Genomic DNA, 14,769 nt, shown 5'->3' with positions numbered 1-14,769 from the left:
AGTTTAACAATGCAAAAAAAGACATTGGTAGAACTTGCATCATATTGTAGAAGTACAATGTTTACTACACATTTTTATACAAACTTAGCCTTCATCTACGAACATAGAAATGAACATTTGCAAGACTACTTGGAATTCTGTTATAGTTCATCACTCAGATGTCAGATTGAAAATTTTATAGCACTTGCTCGACCGAAAAAAAAGGCTAGGGTGAGCAGATTTTTTCTAGGTTCGGTCGTATATTATAACCGGAAACGGAACTTTTTTTTTCACAGGCCTTGCGGTCTACAAATCTTTTTGTAATGTGTAAATATTTGTCTTGAGAATCTAGGGTAAAATTATTAGAATAATTGTGAGATAACCGCAAAAAAAGAGTACTGAAGCAGCAGAGTATGCAACCAACGGGTACGCATGGATTGTTGAAGTTAAGCTTCGTGCAGATGACATATTAATTTTTCAAGGTCTAATATGATATAATCTAAGCTATCCGAAATGTTATAGTACATTTTTATCACTGTATTTCACTGCAAAAAAAGAAGCCCCATGATTCTTTCAACACTAGGTATTAAAGATCAAACTGTAATATTTCTATTATATTCTCTTTAGCTAAACCCATGACAGTAAGAATTTTTAATCAGTTATTTTTATGGGAGGACGACCTTTTCCTTCGATTGCCAAAACGCATGAAGAATTTTTAGAACATCATTCAATCTATAGCTGAAAGGTTTTAAAATATGACATTAAGGGGATTTTGTATTGTCAATCAGAATAAACTTATGCCAGCATGTGAATACTTGTTTGTTTGTTTGTTTGTTTGTTTTATTAAGATATCCATTAGTGATATACAATATGCACTATTCTTCCTAGAGTCCCTATACAAATACATAAAATGAAACAAAAACTATACAATTGGTTAGCTAAGAATTCAACAAAACAAATGTGGTGAAATCAAAAATAAACGAGAGATGAACGAGAGAGGTCAGAGGTCAACATAATTGAAAACATGATCTGGATGTAGTTGACAGAAAGCCAGAAATAATCATAAATTACGAATATAAGTAACTTAAATAAACAGCATAATGTAAATACGAATGAATAAATACTTGTAAGGTGTCTTCTGTTTTTGGTGTGACCTGTGACCTATCGCATGAGGTCTAAGTCGTTCACAGAGTCCCTTTTTTCTGCTAACCTGACGCTCAAAGGAAAAAGTCAAATATCATACTAAATCAATCTACGTACACTACATAACACTTAAACTGAATCCCTAAAATACCACAGAAAATGCATAACACCCCTACAACTAAGTGGGAAACGCCTGAAAGGTATCCACACACATACACAGCTAGAATAACTTTTAACGAACACATCACACGGTCTCTTTTGACCTTTCGGTTCCGAAGAAGAAGACACGACAACTAGAATCTCAGGTAAGGACTTGTCTGTATAGTCTACTCTACACAATGATGCTGTAGTTTTCTGCTATTATGATAAAGATATCATATTGAGTTCTATCAACCATGCTTTTGTGCTAAATTTGGACAAAAGTTTCTACAACATAACCGACTTGAAAAGTTGCGCCTGTAAATACGAAATGACCTGAAACTGAAATTCGATATGCTCCTAAATTGGCCATGACACACGTGTCGTTTTGCATGTTAACGGTTTTGGGAAGGTAGTTTGATAGAAGCACAAAGCGGGAGAAAAATTTCAGATTTAGTACATAAGTGGGCCATTGGACACGAGAGTAGATATATCATAGGACCATGTAGACACGTACTCAGTCAACATGCAGTAAGTATAACCTTGCTTATAGTATGCACTTTGCATATCCGATTGTTACAGATGACACTTACTGTCTATTCAATTCGTGGCGTAAACTTTAAGGTAATTTTCCTTCTTATATAAATAGAGCAGATCTTTTCAAAGCTACATGTTTTTTTAAAGTCCCGTGCTGATCATGAGATGTGTAGGCGGGCGTGCCGTGGTAATATCGGGATGAAATGCGTACTGTCATATTAATGTGCATGATGATTTTTGCTGTATCCCTGTTTATAATAGACTTGTTAGAAAGACATTTGTTATACACGCCGAATTGAGCAGAAAGAGGCGTCAATATGAAAAAGGCATTCTACAGTCACCTCCTCATTAGCATTAGCTCCTAAAACAACAGGAGCTAATTGAGTCATTAGCATACTCAGAGTTTTGTATAAAACCTAGTTCTGCCAGATCTTTCGTTAGTCACTGATGGAAGATAGCGGATCCTGTCTGAAACGTCTGATTATTTCAAAATTTTACCCATTTGCTTGAGTAACAATTTTTGGCGTATATTATTACATGGATGTCTAACCTTCATCAACGTACAGTCACTATAGTCACTCAAGGAAATATTTCTTATAGCTAGAAGTAATTATGAAGATATATCGCCACAAAGTTGACCCATTTTCAGTTTTATGGGAAATCTTGGCTTTAAAGGCACCCAGAGCATTTTATGAGGCTTGAAAACTGGAGATATTCTAGTTGCTGTAATCTTTATGAAATTGACATTTGATGCCACTGTTTACCACATTTGCGTGCGGATTTCTTACCAGAAGTGCTCAAAAGCGGCACAAAAATAAGCTACATTGTGATCTATTAGATTCACGTGCCTAGTGTAAATAAACCGATAACATTGCCCCTCCCATCTCCGTCAAAACGTAGAAATGCAAAATTAGAACACAAAAATGCAAATATTTGACGGGTATGCAGTCACTCTCTCATTGGTCGAACCGCTAATTGTGATGGACAGTCAGGATCAGTCTATATGGGCTTGGATTTTCTATCAGTTCTCACCACACAACGACTTCGTATCTTTGCTCATTTAATGTCGATATTTAATGGTATAGTGTTATTGAAACTTACTATGTGTAGGAATGACTAATTGGAGTCTTTCATTCAAGTTTCAAGCCTCATAAGATGCTCTGGATGCCTTTAAGATATTGAAATTTTCGGTTGTATGCTAATGACTCAATTAGCTCCTGTTGTTTTAGGAGCTAATGCTAATGAGGAGGTGACTGTAGAATGCCTTTTTCATATTGACGCCTCTTTCTGCTCAATTCGGCGTGTATAACAAATGTCTTTCTAACAAGTCTATTATAAACAGGGATACAGCAAAAATCATCATGCACATTAATATGACAGTACGCATTTCATCCCGATATTACCACGGCACGCCCGCCTACACATCTCATGATCAGCACGGGACTTTAAAAAAACATGTAGCTTTGAAAAGATCTGCTCTATTTATATAAGAAGGAAAATTACCTTAAAGTTTACGCCACGAATTGAATAGACAGTAAGTGTCATCTGTAACAATCGGATATGCAAAGTGCATACTATAAGCAAGGTTATACTTACTGCATGTTGACTGAGTACGTGTCTACATGGTCCTATGATATATCTACTCTCGTGTCCAATGGCCCACTTATGTACTAAATCTGAAATTTTTCTCCCGCTTTGTGCTTCTATCAAACTACCTTCCCAAAACCGTTAACATGCAAAACGACACGTGTGTCATGGCCAATTTAGGAGCATATCGAATTTCAGTTTCAGGTCATTTCGTATTTACAGGCGCAACTTTTCAAGTCGGTTATGTTGTAGAAACTTTTGTCCAAATTTAGCACAAAAGCATGGTTGATAGAACTCAATATGATATCTTTATCATAATAGCAGAAAACTACAGCATCATTGTGTAGAGTAGACTATACAGACAAGTCCTTACCTGAGATTCTAGTTGTCGTGTCTTCTTCTTCGGAACCGAAAGGTCAAAAGAGACCGTGTGATGTGTTCGTTAAAAGTTATTCTAGCTGTGTATGTGTGTGGATACCTTTCAGGCGTTTCCCACTTAGTTGTAGGGGTGTTATGCATTTTCTGTGGTATTTTAGGGATTCAGTTTAAGTGTTATGTAGTGTACGTAGATTGATTTAGTATGATATTTGACTTTTTCCTTTGAGCGTCAGGTTAGCAGAAAAAAGGGACTCTGTGAACGACTTAGACCTCATGCGATAGGTCACAGGTCACACCAAAAACAGAAGACACCTTACAAGTATTTATTCATTCGTATTTACATTATGCTGTTTATTTAAGTTACTTATATTCGTAATTTATGATTATTTCTGGCTTTCTGTCAACTACATCCAGATCATGTTTTCAATTATGTTGACCTCTGACCTCTCTCGTTCATCTCTCGTTTATTTTTGATTTCACCACATTTGTTTTGTTGAATTCTTAGCTAACCAATTGTATAGTTTTTGTTTCATTTTATGTATTTGTATAGGGACTCTAGGAAGAATAGTGCATATTGTATATCACTAATGGATATCTTAATAAAACAAACAAACAAACAAACAAACAAGTATTCACATGCTGGCATAAGTTTATTCTGATTGACAATACAAAATCCCCTTAATGTCATATTTTAAAACCTTTCAGCTATAGATTGAATGATGTTCTAAAAATTCTTCATGCGTTTTGGCAATCGAAGGAAAAGGTCGTCCTCCCATAAAAATAACTGATTAAAAATTCTTACTGTCATGGGTTTAGCTAAAGAGAATATAATAGAAATATTACAGTTTGATCTTTAATACCTAGTGTTGAAAGAATCATGGGGCTTCTTTTTTTGCAGTGAAATACAGTGATAAAAATGTACTATAACATTTCGGATAGCTTAGATTATATCATATTAGACCTTGAAAAATTAATATGTCATCTGCACGAAGCTTAACTTCAACAATCCATGCGTACCCGTTGGTTGCATACTCTGCTGCTTCAGTACTCTTTTTTTGCGGTTATCTCACAATTATTCTAATAATTTTACCCTAGATTCTCAAGACAAATATTTACACATTACAAAAAGATTTGTAGACCGCAAGGCCTGTGAAAAAAAAAGTTCCGTTTCCGGTTATAATATACGACCGAACCTAGAAAAAATCTGCTCACCCTAGCCTTTTTTTTCGGTCGAGCAAGTGCTATAAAATTTTCAATCTGACATCTGAGTGATGAACTATAACAGAATTCCAAGTAGTCTTGCAAATGTTCATTTCTATGTTCGTAGATGAAGGCTAAGTTTGTATAAAAATGTGTAGTAAACATTGTACTTCTACAATATGATGCAAGTTCTACCAATGTCTTTTTTTGCATTGTTAAACTGTATTTATTGGATCAGTTCGGCCGGAATCTAAACAGAAAAAGAATAATCCCTACCTACCAACCCTAACTTTTTTATCAAGACCGTAATCAAAAACACAGCATTTTTTTCTTGGACCTAAGCTGAAATCCTTTAGTGATTAATTCCACCATCATCAACTTTAAGACATATCCAATGTTAGATTTAGACATATTCGAAACATGATACATTCCAAGCAATAGTTCGGACAAGGTAGAACAAGGGCAGCAGATTTCAAGTTAACTGATTCATATATTTCCCACACGATTCATTAACATTGACCATGTTACTTGTTTCCAGAAAATCTAATCCTTCATACTCTTTCTTTGATCTTATGGGGTATTCCCACACAATGTTTCGTGCCCTACAGCTGAGACCTAGCTAATGCATTGATCAGAAAGCCAGGCGGTAGATAATCTGACCGCCAAGTGCAGCGGCTGTTATCCAAATAACGGCCTGGTCCCTGGGACCATGGCTCTCTGCGTAGAGCCCTGTAAGGAAATAAAGAAGGAAAATAAATAGTAACAGCACTTATTTAGCATTGTGATAAAAACGACAACCTTTATTGATAAGTTATTAATATACTACACTAGGCCTTCTTGACGGGTTTAATTAATAGTTATATTGTAAACCTTTGTAAGTATTTGGATATTTTCGAATGTAGTTTTAATCAGTGATGCATAACATTATTGATCTTTGTAAAAATGTACTATACAGGGTATATATGAATGTTAACTTTTAGCGTTAGCTTGTTATTGGGTAACATGTCTCAAACCTCTTTTCTGAGGAAAGTATGAAAATTATTAAACTCCTTTGATGACGTCTTTGAGGTGGTTTAATGTCGGGCAGTGACAGCTTCACCGCGAACTTAAAACCACCGCGAAACGTTTTGTTTCCATTACTGTACAGTATGTGATACTACCTATAGCGGTATCGTGAACTTAAAACCACCGCAAACAATCCATGTTCTCCTTATGGTGAAATTTTAATTAAACTTACCACGAACTTGAATGCATTAACAGCAACTTATTAAGGAGAATTATAAGTACCTGTTTGATCTTCGAGCGATCCTTGACCACTTGTTGGCTCTGCGGTCAGGCCGGTTGTCAGCGTGGTGCTGGCTTGAGTGGACACGCCGTCCGCGTTGCCGCACCCCTGCTCGTCCTCCCCTGCCGCACAGTCCGGGTATCCGTCACAGATCAGATGACCTTGCACGCAGTACGTACGGTCCGGAGAGCCGGGAAGGCCGCAGTAGAACGTCGGGCAATCATCAACTGTCGTAGGTGCGACGCCTTCACAGCCCTGCTCGTCCTCTTCCTCCAAGCAGTCCGCGCCACCGTCGCAGCTGAACGCGTCGGGAACGCACGACGCGTTACCGTAGATGGACGCGCAGTTGTAGCTGCAGGAGCCCCACCTGCGTCTCAGTGCATCTTCAACTGTAGCAACAGATTTGTGTTCATTTGAATGTACACGTTTCCGTGATAGACCTTGCTAGCTGTCGCAATTCTTACAATCTATTCTGGTCAAGGTAGCAGAACACAGTTTTCGGCCTATGGGGATTTCTATACTTAAGGGCTACAAGGTGACTGGCTTCTGACTGGTAAAAATTATAGTGCGGTGCACTTGAGAAACACGAAAAACGAATATGTTTGAGTTTAGGGTACAACCTACAAAAGACTCAACAAATAAAAAATTCTGTCGGCGTACCTCGTTTTGACGCCCTCTTTGAAATGCCCCTCTGCGGATGTAAAAAAAACTGCAGCCGGCTCACCCGAAAAGACAGTTACGTCATGAGGCGCATTGATACACGCTTTGGAAAACCTTCACAATCCAAATCATACAGACTCAAGGTCGACACAATACTACCACGCAGCATAGTTTACACTTAGCTGCCTCCAACATGCGGCTTTCTACCAGGCTTTCAAGAATCTAGCCGTATATTTTGTGTACCCGCGTCATAGGGGTCGCGGATAAAAACTGTGTTCTGTGACCTCAACATCGTTCTACTGCAAAGTGACCCTGGGGGGGGGGGGGCATGAATGAATGAATCAAACCTTTATAAACTTCAAAGTCTTGCGCTTTAATGTCTAAATAACTTTAGAGTAAAGATAAGATCTTACACAATGGCAGAATCAGTCTTTTGTCCTTGGGGGGAGGGGAGCAGTGAAGTTTTCAATTACTCCACCCCCCTCCCACAAACATTAACAGGTTGATCAAGTATGTACATTCGATAGAATACACACTGCATGGAAATCCGAATTTCCGGGGAGGAAATCATGTTTCACGTGCCTGCAAATTCGAGTTTTCCGTGAATCTCCAGGCCGTGCTGACCTGCACAGCTCTTCTGCACGGGACCCGTGCCGACCTGGGAAATACCGGATATGCACCACTTTCTGTGCAGGACGTGGAAGCACCCTGCAAATTCTCGCACAGCTGGCGGGAAATTTCGATGCAGACCTGCACAGTCAACACGACTGTCGCCGAACATCGATAGTACCTGCATAATTTAGCGGCAATTATCACCTAATTATCACCTAATTATCCTCCCAGGTCTGACCCGGCCAGGTTTTGCCGCCAAAATGACCTATTGTAATTGAAATTAGCGTTGCCGCTACTGTACTCGACCCAACCCAAGCAAATCCCCCCCCCCCCATCTTCCCCATACGCTTTCCGCTCGCCGGCCCAAAACGCTGAAAACATGCTTTTATTCGTTCAAAATGGTGATTAAACTTTCATTTTTGTTTTTCGTATCCACGAATACCACTGTTTGTATTTTGTGGTAGAGTGTGTTCCTTCCTATATCTTGACGGCTCAGGGTCCCAGTCGCTCAGGTCAAATGAAACAAAGTTCTCAGTGTGGGTCTCCGTGATGCTGACATTCCTACACCTTTCCATCCAGATGCTTCAGATAAAAAGGCAGATAATCCCAGCAGACAAACATCAAAGTCACATGAGCCCGCTTGGTCTCGCGTCAGATGAACTCGTAGGTTGTTGCCTCTGACCGTCCAGGTCGCGAAAGTTACCAATATTGATATAGAAACACGACCCAAAGCTTTCAGTATTCCCGGCGCCGTGGCTCAGCGGCCTATTCCTGGCAAAGGGGACAGGGAGCGGAGAACACATATCCACACAAAGCCTGGTCACCAGTCTCTACGGAACGGCTTAGTCTGCTATGCACTGCCACTGATCCGTTTCTGTCAGTTTTGCTTCTCCGTAGACCGAGCTAATTGATCCAAGCCCGTAAAGTCGTCCCGTGCGCAGAATTCTCACTGGGCGGGCAGGTATCACTACCAGCGCCGCAGAGATACCGCGGAGCTCCCGATGGTATGGTTTCCAGGCTAGTCCACACATAGCCTGGAAACCATACCGTCGGGAGCGCCCGGTCTCTCTCTGGCGCCGGGAGTAATGCCCGTCCACCCAGACAGATTAGCCCGCCCCGAGGGTACTTAGCTCCCTCCCATGGTGGCAAAACTACGGTGGCTGTGAAATGTCATGATCAGCTAAGACGGGTCAATTTAGTAGACTGGGCCCGGTAAAACACACCCAAGCCGACCCGTAGAGACTGGGACCCGGGCTAGTCCACACACAAAGTCGGGCAGTGCTCATCTGGGATACGTGTGCCAACTAAAAGATTTGAAAAAAGTGACCCGGGCGTTGATTGGCTGTTCTTTTCAGAGCATATACTAAGTGAATTGCAATTGGCTGACCACGTGAAATACCACGTGCTCGTCAAGACTTTTATTGTAATTATTCAGTGTTTTATTTGAGATGCACGCTTGTACAACAATAAACTTCCGTGTCTACGGGCTAACAGTACGTAGAAATGCACGTTATTTACTTGTTCGACTCAAAGAAGTCTCCGATGTGAAACCACAACAGACCACACAAGTTCGTTTTATTTTAACACAGACTATTGCAATTAATTTGCCCCCTCCCCGGTACATTTCAAAGCTATCCCCTATGCATCAAAACAACCGGTCATCATTGTGTGTAGTTTGTAGCAATAATATAATTGCGGTCTTGCCCTTGAGCAGTTCAAATAACGCCAAATACATGATTGTATATCCAGCATGGATTGCAAGCCACACTCACAATTTTTTTTTTTCACAAGAGGCCATTATCATTATATAGGTTATATATACGGCCTCCGTCGGTCAGTTTTGACCATGATCGCCTTTTTGTCAGCTGGGGAGTAAACCCTCTCAATTTCTGCAATACGAGTGTAATCATTGCAACTAATGTGCTGTTATCCTTCATCTCTGTTTAGATCTTGCAAAATTACAAATTCTTTCTTGGTTTTCCCTACCCCCTGCATTTGGGGTGGGGGCTACATATATATAAGTTACATCGCTGTAATTCTCAGGTGATGCGCGATACTGATTGTTTCGTGTTTTGTCTTTGTTTTGACAATTTGAGGCTCCTTCTTTCTACCATGCATACACAATTATACCACTCTAGACTGAATTTTAGGAACAAAAGTACGCACTACATTGTAGTAGTATTCTGTGTATTTTCAACTCCTTCTTTTTACAGGAAAAATATACAAAAATAGACAATTAACATGGACACCACGACAGACATTCCAATACACATCTTATAGCATTATGCACGCTTGTATCTTACAGATGACTCGTGTTTACTTTTCATTGAGAATAATTCAAATCATGTCAAATGGTCCTTTAACATGCGCCTGTAGTTGGTTTACGGGGCCTGTATCAGAAATATTGATTGGAACGATAGGATGTCAGAAGAAGCAGGATAAAGATCTAGATCTATATGGGTGAAATCCCCGAAAGCCGTCATGGTTACGGGCAGGCTAGCTTTCGTGTACTCCAAGCTATCAGCTCTATCTGCGCCAATCCTCGAAGCACTATGAAATTGTCATACTCGCGGTCAGCTGCATTATTATTCAAGCTTGCAATACATGCCCGTAGCCAGGGGGGGTTCGGGGGGTTCGGACGAACCCCCCCATTGGCTTGAAGGTCCACTTTCACAGGCTTGAAGGTCCACTTTTTGATGTTCAAGATTTTTTTCAAGGTGGACTTATTTGTATCACCAGCAATACCACTGAGGCTAGGATCCTAGAAAAAACTTTGTCTCTGATTTTTCCTCTGAAATTCTCTCAAAAACACAGGAAATGCCCTTTCAGAAGGTTCAATTCTTAGAAATTGAAACGCTCAAGGGTCCACTTTTTAACGTCCAAAGTTTTTTTTAAGGTGGGTCTATTTGTATCACCAACGGAGCTGAAATCCTAGAAAAACTGCGAACTTTGTCTCTGATTTCTTCCTTTGAAATCCTCTCAAAAACACAGGAAATGCCATATCAGAAGGTTCAAATTTTAAAATTTCCCGGGGGGGCATACCCCCGGACCCCCGTAGGAAGCTCGCGCCTGCGGCGCTCGTCTCGTGCCTACGGCGCTCGCTGGTCCCTTAAAAATTAAAAAGAACCCCCCCATTCAAAATCCTGGCTACGGGCATGCAATAGAACCTTTGATACAAAAATTATTGACGGATAGCTGGAAAATTTTAATGCTAGTGCCTGCTTGGTCGGGCGCTCAGACCTAATCCAAATACATGAAATATCAAATGTCGAATATATCCAGAATCTACCCATGCATTAGGGTTTCACTTGGGGTTATTCGCATTTTGGTCGGTTCTGTTCTACTAGTATTTCGCAGTTCGGCTGTTACCAAGAAGGTTTTGAATATAAAACCTCCTTGCTGTTTCTTAGCCGTCCATAAACAATGGTGGGGACGCGCGGCACACGACGCCATGTTTAACAATGCTCGCATGTTTATGTATGATCTAGTTTGTTGCTGCTGTGTTTCTCCTCTGAATTGTATAGTACCAAAACACAATAAAGTTTATAAGTCGATTTTTGCGACTTCTTTTTTCCTGTTCTAGAACAAAATGAAATAAAAGCAAGCTTAAAATAAATATAGAAAAAAAAGAATTGAACGCTCAGTCATGAATACACATTTTAATAAAGAATGCAATGTAAAGCTTGACTATCATATACATCTGATGGAAAATTTGATAAAACTCTTGTCCCTTCCATGGATAACAATTCAAATCATGCTAGATGAAACCTTAATTAGCCATAGATTTTGGCCTTTCGCTTTAACTATAACTGAAAATGTGTGCATGTGTAACAGGCCTTGGCATTAGTGTCCAACAACTAGTCACAGCAGTTTTAGATCCTTTCCGTGTAATTCACACACCGTGGCTTATAATGCATGAATTAAAGCTTATTGTTATCTACCCGGCGTGGTGACACGCGAGTGTGCAAGACCTGGGATTCAACGCGCACGCGACTGTGCAGAAAAACCCCGGGGTTTTCCGGCACGCACACGCCGGGCCCGGAAAACTCTTCACACTTCCTGCCCACTCCAATTTTAACGGACGTGCACAGGCTCGGAAAGGACCGGAAATCTGAGTTTTCACGCAGTGAGATGTCAATAATTCAAGAACTCGACTTAACAGCCAAACACATTTAATCACCACATCTGCATTATAAACTGATTCCAAATTTGCCAAAGAAAACTTTCTTCATTAATAACTGATTCAAGCAGATTTGAATCCCTCTCATGGATACACTTTGTGTACACGTATTGCTTTCATAACAAGCAAGATATGTCGTACATATCATGTAGGAATTTTCAATGTTTCCATACTACAAAGATCATGCAATGGACCGGCCGGGTTGACTCTTAATTAGAAAAAAAAAGCTTGACTTTTAATGCACTGCACTTTATTAGATTTAAAAAAAAATTACATTGTGTAGTCTTGTAAGCTCATGAAAGGTACAATATGTGAACAGTTTAAATTTCAACTGTTGATATGTCATGGACGAATGTATACTAGTATATTGTGGAGATAACATGAAATTATGTTTCCAAAAATACACTATTAGGTGTATAGATTAACATTTAGTATGTAGCGTTTTAATTCATTGCATTAAGTATTAGAATGTAGGATCTTAGTGCCTCATGCTTGCCATTTTACACCCATTAAACCACGTGTTGTGTGGTGGTCATAGATGCATTTTAGGCCTCTGGGCATATAAATCTGCAATAAAGATTATTATTAATAGTATTTAGGGAACCGTTACCACACTGTGGTAATTATAAGGGAAGTCATTCCTAGGGAATTCGAAAAGGGACTATCTGAAGAGGAAATAAAAGAACCAGTATGTTTGTTGGCATCCAAATGTACTTTTAATTTGAAAAGACCTATTACGTCTTGAGATGCCTTAATTTTAAACACAATATGATACACTTAACCTGTCATACAAACAGTGTACTGTAAATGCAGAAATGTTCGCGTTTGTTTTATGTTCGTGGCGACCGTTTCTCTGCGAACTTAAAGTCATCGAAAACGTTTTTGTCCAATGTTGTAGCAGTATGTGACTATAGCGCTGCCGCTAGCTTAAAACCACCTCGAACACTCCATTTTCACCTTAGCGCAAAATAAAACCACGCGAACTTAAATGCATTTACAGTAAATGTATTACAGTCGTGACTCACTGTCACTGGGTCTTTCGTCCTCGCCATCAGAACAGTCGTGATGTCCGTCACCCAGCTGACTTGTCGGCAGACACGTGACGTTGTTGTGGCAGGTGAAAAAGCAGTTTTTGGGTACTCCTGTCATGAAAAGTACACAGCACTGTTAAAGCATTGCAACAATCTAAGAAAAAGCCCTTTGTGTAGCGTGCATGTAATTACCAGGAGAACAGTGTGTCTTTTAGGCGTCCTTCTGCAAAAGAGGGCGTCTATTTCTTTAATTTTTTTGTACAGAATGTCCATACGACGCCTGGACGCCTCCCTAGCTAATAGTCCAACATAGTCTAATAGTCCAACATGCACCTACCTAGCACACACCCTCGTTCGTCCCTCCCATCCAGACAGTCGTCTAGTTCATCACAGATCCACCCTCTCGGAATGCAGGGGTCACCCGAGTCTCTCAGACATTCCATCGCACACTCTTAAGAAAACACAGAGTGCAGGATATGTGAGTGGCTCACATCTTTTCATTTCAAGTCCGCCTTTATGTTGATGATAATTTGGTTGAAGAGTGAAGAGAGTGAAGGCTAGGTTCAAGAACAATATTGAGCAGAATTATAAGGTTTAAGCATTCATACATTGAACTGTCGATTTCTCTGGCACTTGCTTGGGTACACTGTCATCATCATCAGTCGGCGTGCATTCGCTACGACGCGCTTATACCGCCCTTTTTACGGGGTGACATGCCATTTCTTTGGCTGTCAAACGAGACGGGGATGCTCCTGATCTCCCGTCCGGGTGAATGGTGTAAATCACCGTATGGCTGATACGAGACGGAGGTTCGCCAGGCCTCCATCCGGGTGATTTGTAGTGAATCACTAACTCCAGACATAAGGATTTGGACCATCGCATACCGGGGCATGCCCCTACTCTTTTTCGAAAGGTGTGGTGGCTTCTTTTACCTTTGCGGGGTGTGGCTCTCCCCAAACACGGGAGAGCCACATTAAACCTCCATTTAACGTCTCTAACCCTGGATGAGCTAGGTACTCATTTACACCTGAATGAGGTGAGAAAATTTGTGTCAAGTGCCTTTCCCAAGGGCACAACGTCGGGGCGCAAGTTCGGACATGTCTCTGGGCACAGCCAGGGATCAATCTCGGGTCCCATTGTTTGACAGTCGCGCGCTCTACCACTTGCGCCACACGGCGCATTAGCATCAACCTTGTCCTGAGTTTGTCTACGAATGTGCCCGGAGAAGCCTTACCGTCACAGTGTGCCTCGTCCTCCCCAGTTGAGCAGGCTTCCGAGCCGTCACAAGTCTGACTATCATGGTACACGTCCCCATCCCCGCACGGGCTGAACTGGCTGTCGATTTCTACACGACAAAAATTTAAAATGACAATCCTTTTCAAATGGAAGATATATTACATGCATGAGTTGCCCAGGAGTTGCACAGGTGTCTAAGTGCAGATGCATGTGACAAGGAATGGGTGTAGAATCCGTTTCATGGGGATTTCTATCAATTGAAAACAGAATGATGCACTTTATCTGATAATGGTTTTGTACATATTTTGCTTAATGGATCTTCTTTGTTACCTTCAAATTTCAATATGCAAATTTTAATCTGTTAAACTCACCTGTATGTATTGGATACTTAGCATTTTTATAAAAAAGCTAATGTCTTGTTTTTGTTATATTCTTTTGCACCTCGGTTATTGTATTAAACCCGTACTGTTAGTGTTTCATACTTCGACACATTGTTTCTTGTGTTTAGTGATGTCGCTTAAATAAGCGTGTTTGCTTGAGTGCGGCATCAATATGTGTTTTTTCCTATGTTGCAATAAAAAAGAAGAATTTAGTATTTGTGCTACATATTCTTCAGGTTTGCTGTGTTAGTGTAGCGACTACGGGGTCTTTTTATAAATATGAATTGGTAATGAACTTTTATTTTTGTTTGAGTTAAATGTGTGATAGTTGTGTGCCGATTTGTTAAAAATAGAGGGAACACCCCTCCCAATGAAATAGTATGGCTACCCTGCAACGTCACAAAATCAAGATGGCGGCCAACG

General features: G+C 40.4%; 1 protein-coding gene across 1 annotated transcript; it reads right to left on the bottom strand.

Annotated features, from left to right (window-relative positions):
• Window positions 1–5,593: 5,593 nt before the first annotated feature.
• LOC136429540 (low-density lipoprotein receptor-like) lies at window positions 5,594–14,458 on the bottom strand. The gene is made up of 6 exons (XM_066419373.1): window positions 14,449–14,458; window positions 13,965–14,075; window positions 13,068–13,181; window positions 12,725–12,841; window positions 6,250–6,636; window positions 5,594–5,691 (listed from the first exon to the last, which is right to left on the bottom strand). Exons 1-6 carry the CDS (start codon window positions 14,456–14,458, stop codon window positions 5,594–5,596), a joined length of 837 nt encoding a protein of 278 aa, XP_066275470.1.
• Window positions 14,459–14,769: the final 311 nt, after the last annotated feature.

This window comes from Branchiostoma lanceolatum, chromosome 3 (assembly GCF_035083965.1).
Source record: "Branchiostoma lanceolatum isolate klBraLanc5 chromosome 3, klBraLanc5.hap2, whole genome shotgun sequence".
In the NCBI taxonomy this organism is placed as follows: Eukaryota; Metazoa; Chordata; class Leptocardii; order Amphioxiformes; family Branchiostomatidae; genus Branchiostoma; species Branchiostoma lanceolatum.
The sequence above is the reverse complement of the archived record's forward strand: the minus strand, read 5'-3'. Positions and strand labels throughout refer to the sequence as shown.

Coding starts and splice junctions, on each gene's coding strand:
- LOC136429540 (XM_066419373.1), bottom strand. Junction 12,842..13,067: donor CGAACGAGGGTGTGTGCTAG/GTAGGTGCATGT, acceptor TTTTCATGACAG/GAGTACCCAAAAACTGCTTT. Junction 5,692..6,249: donor ATCGCTCGAAGATCAAACAG/GTACTTATAATT, acceptor ATTTCCTTACAG/GGCTCTACGCAGAGAGCCAT.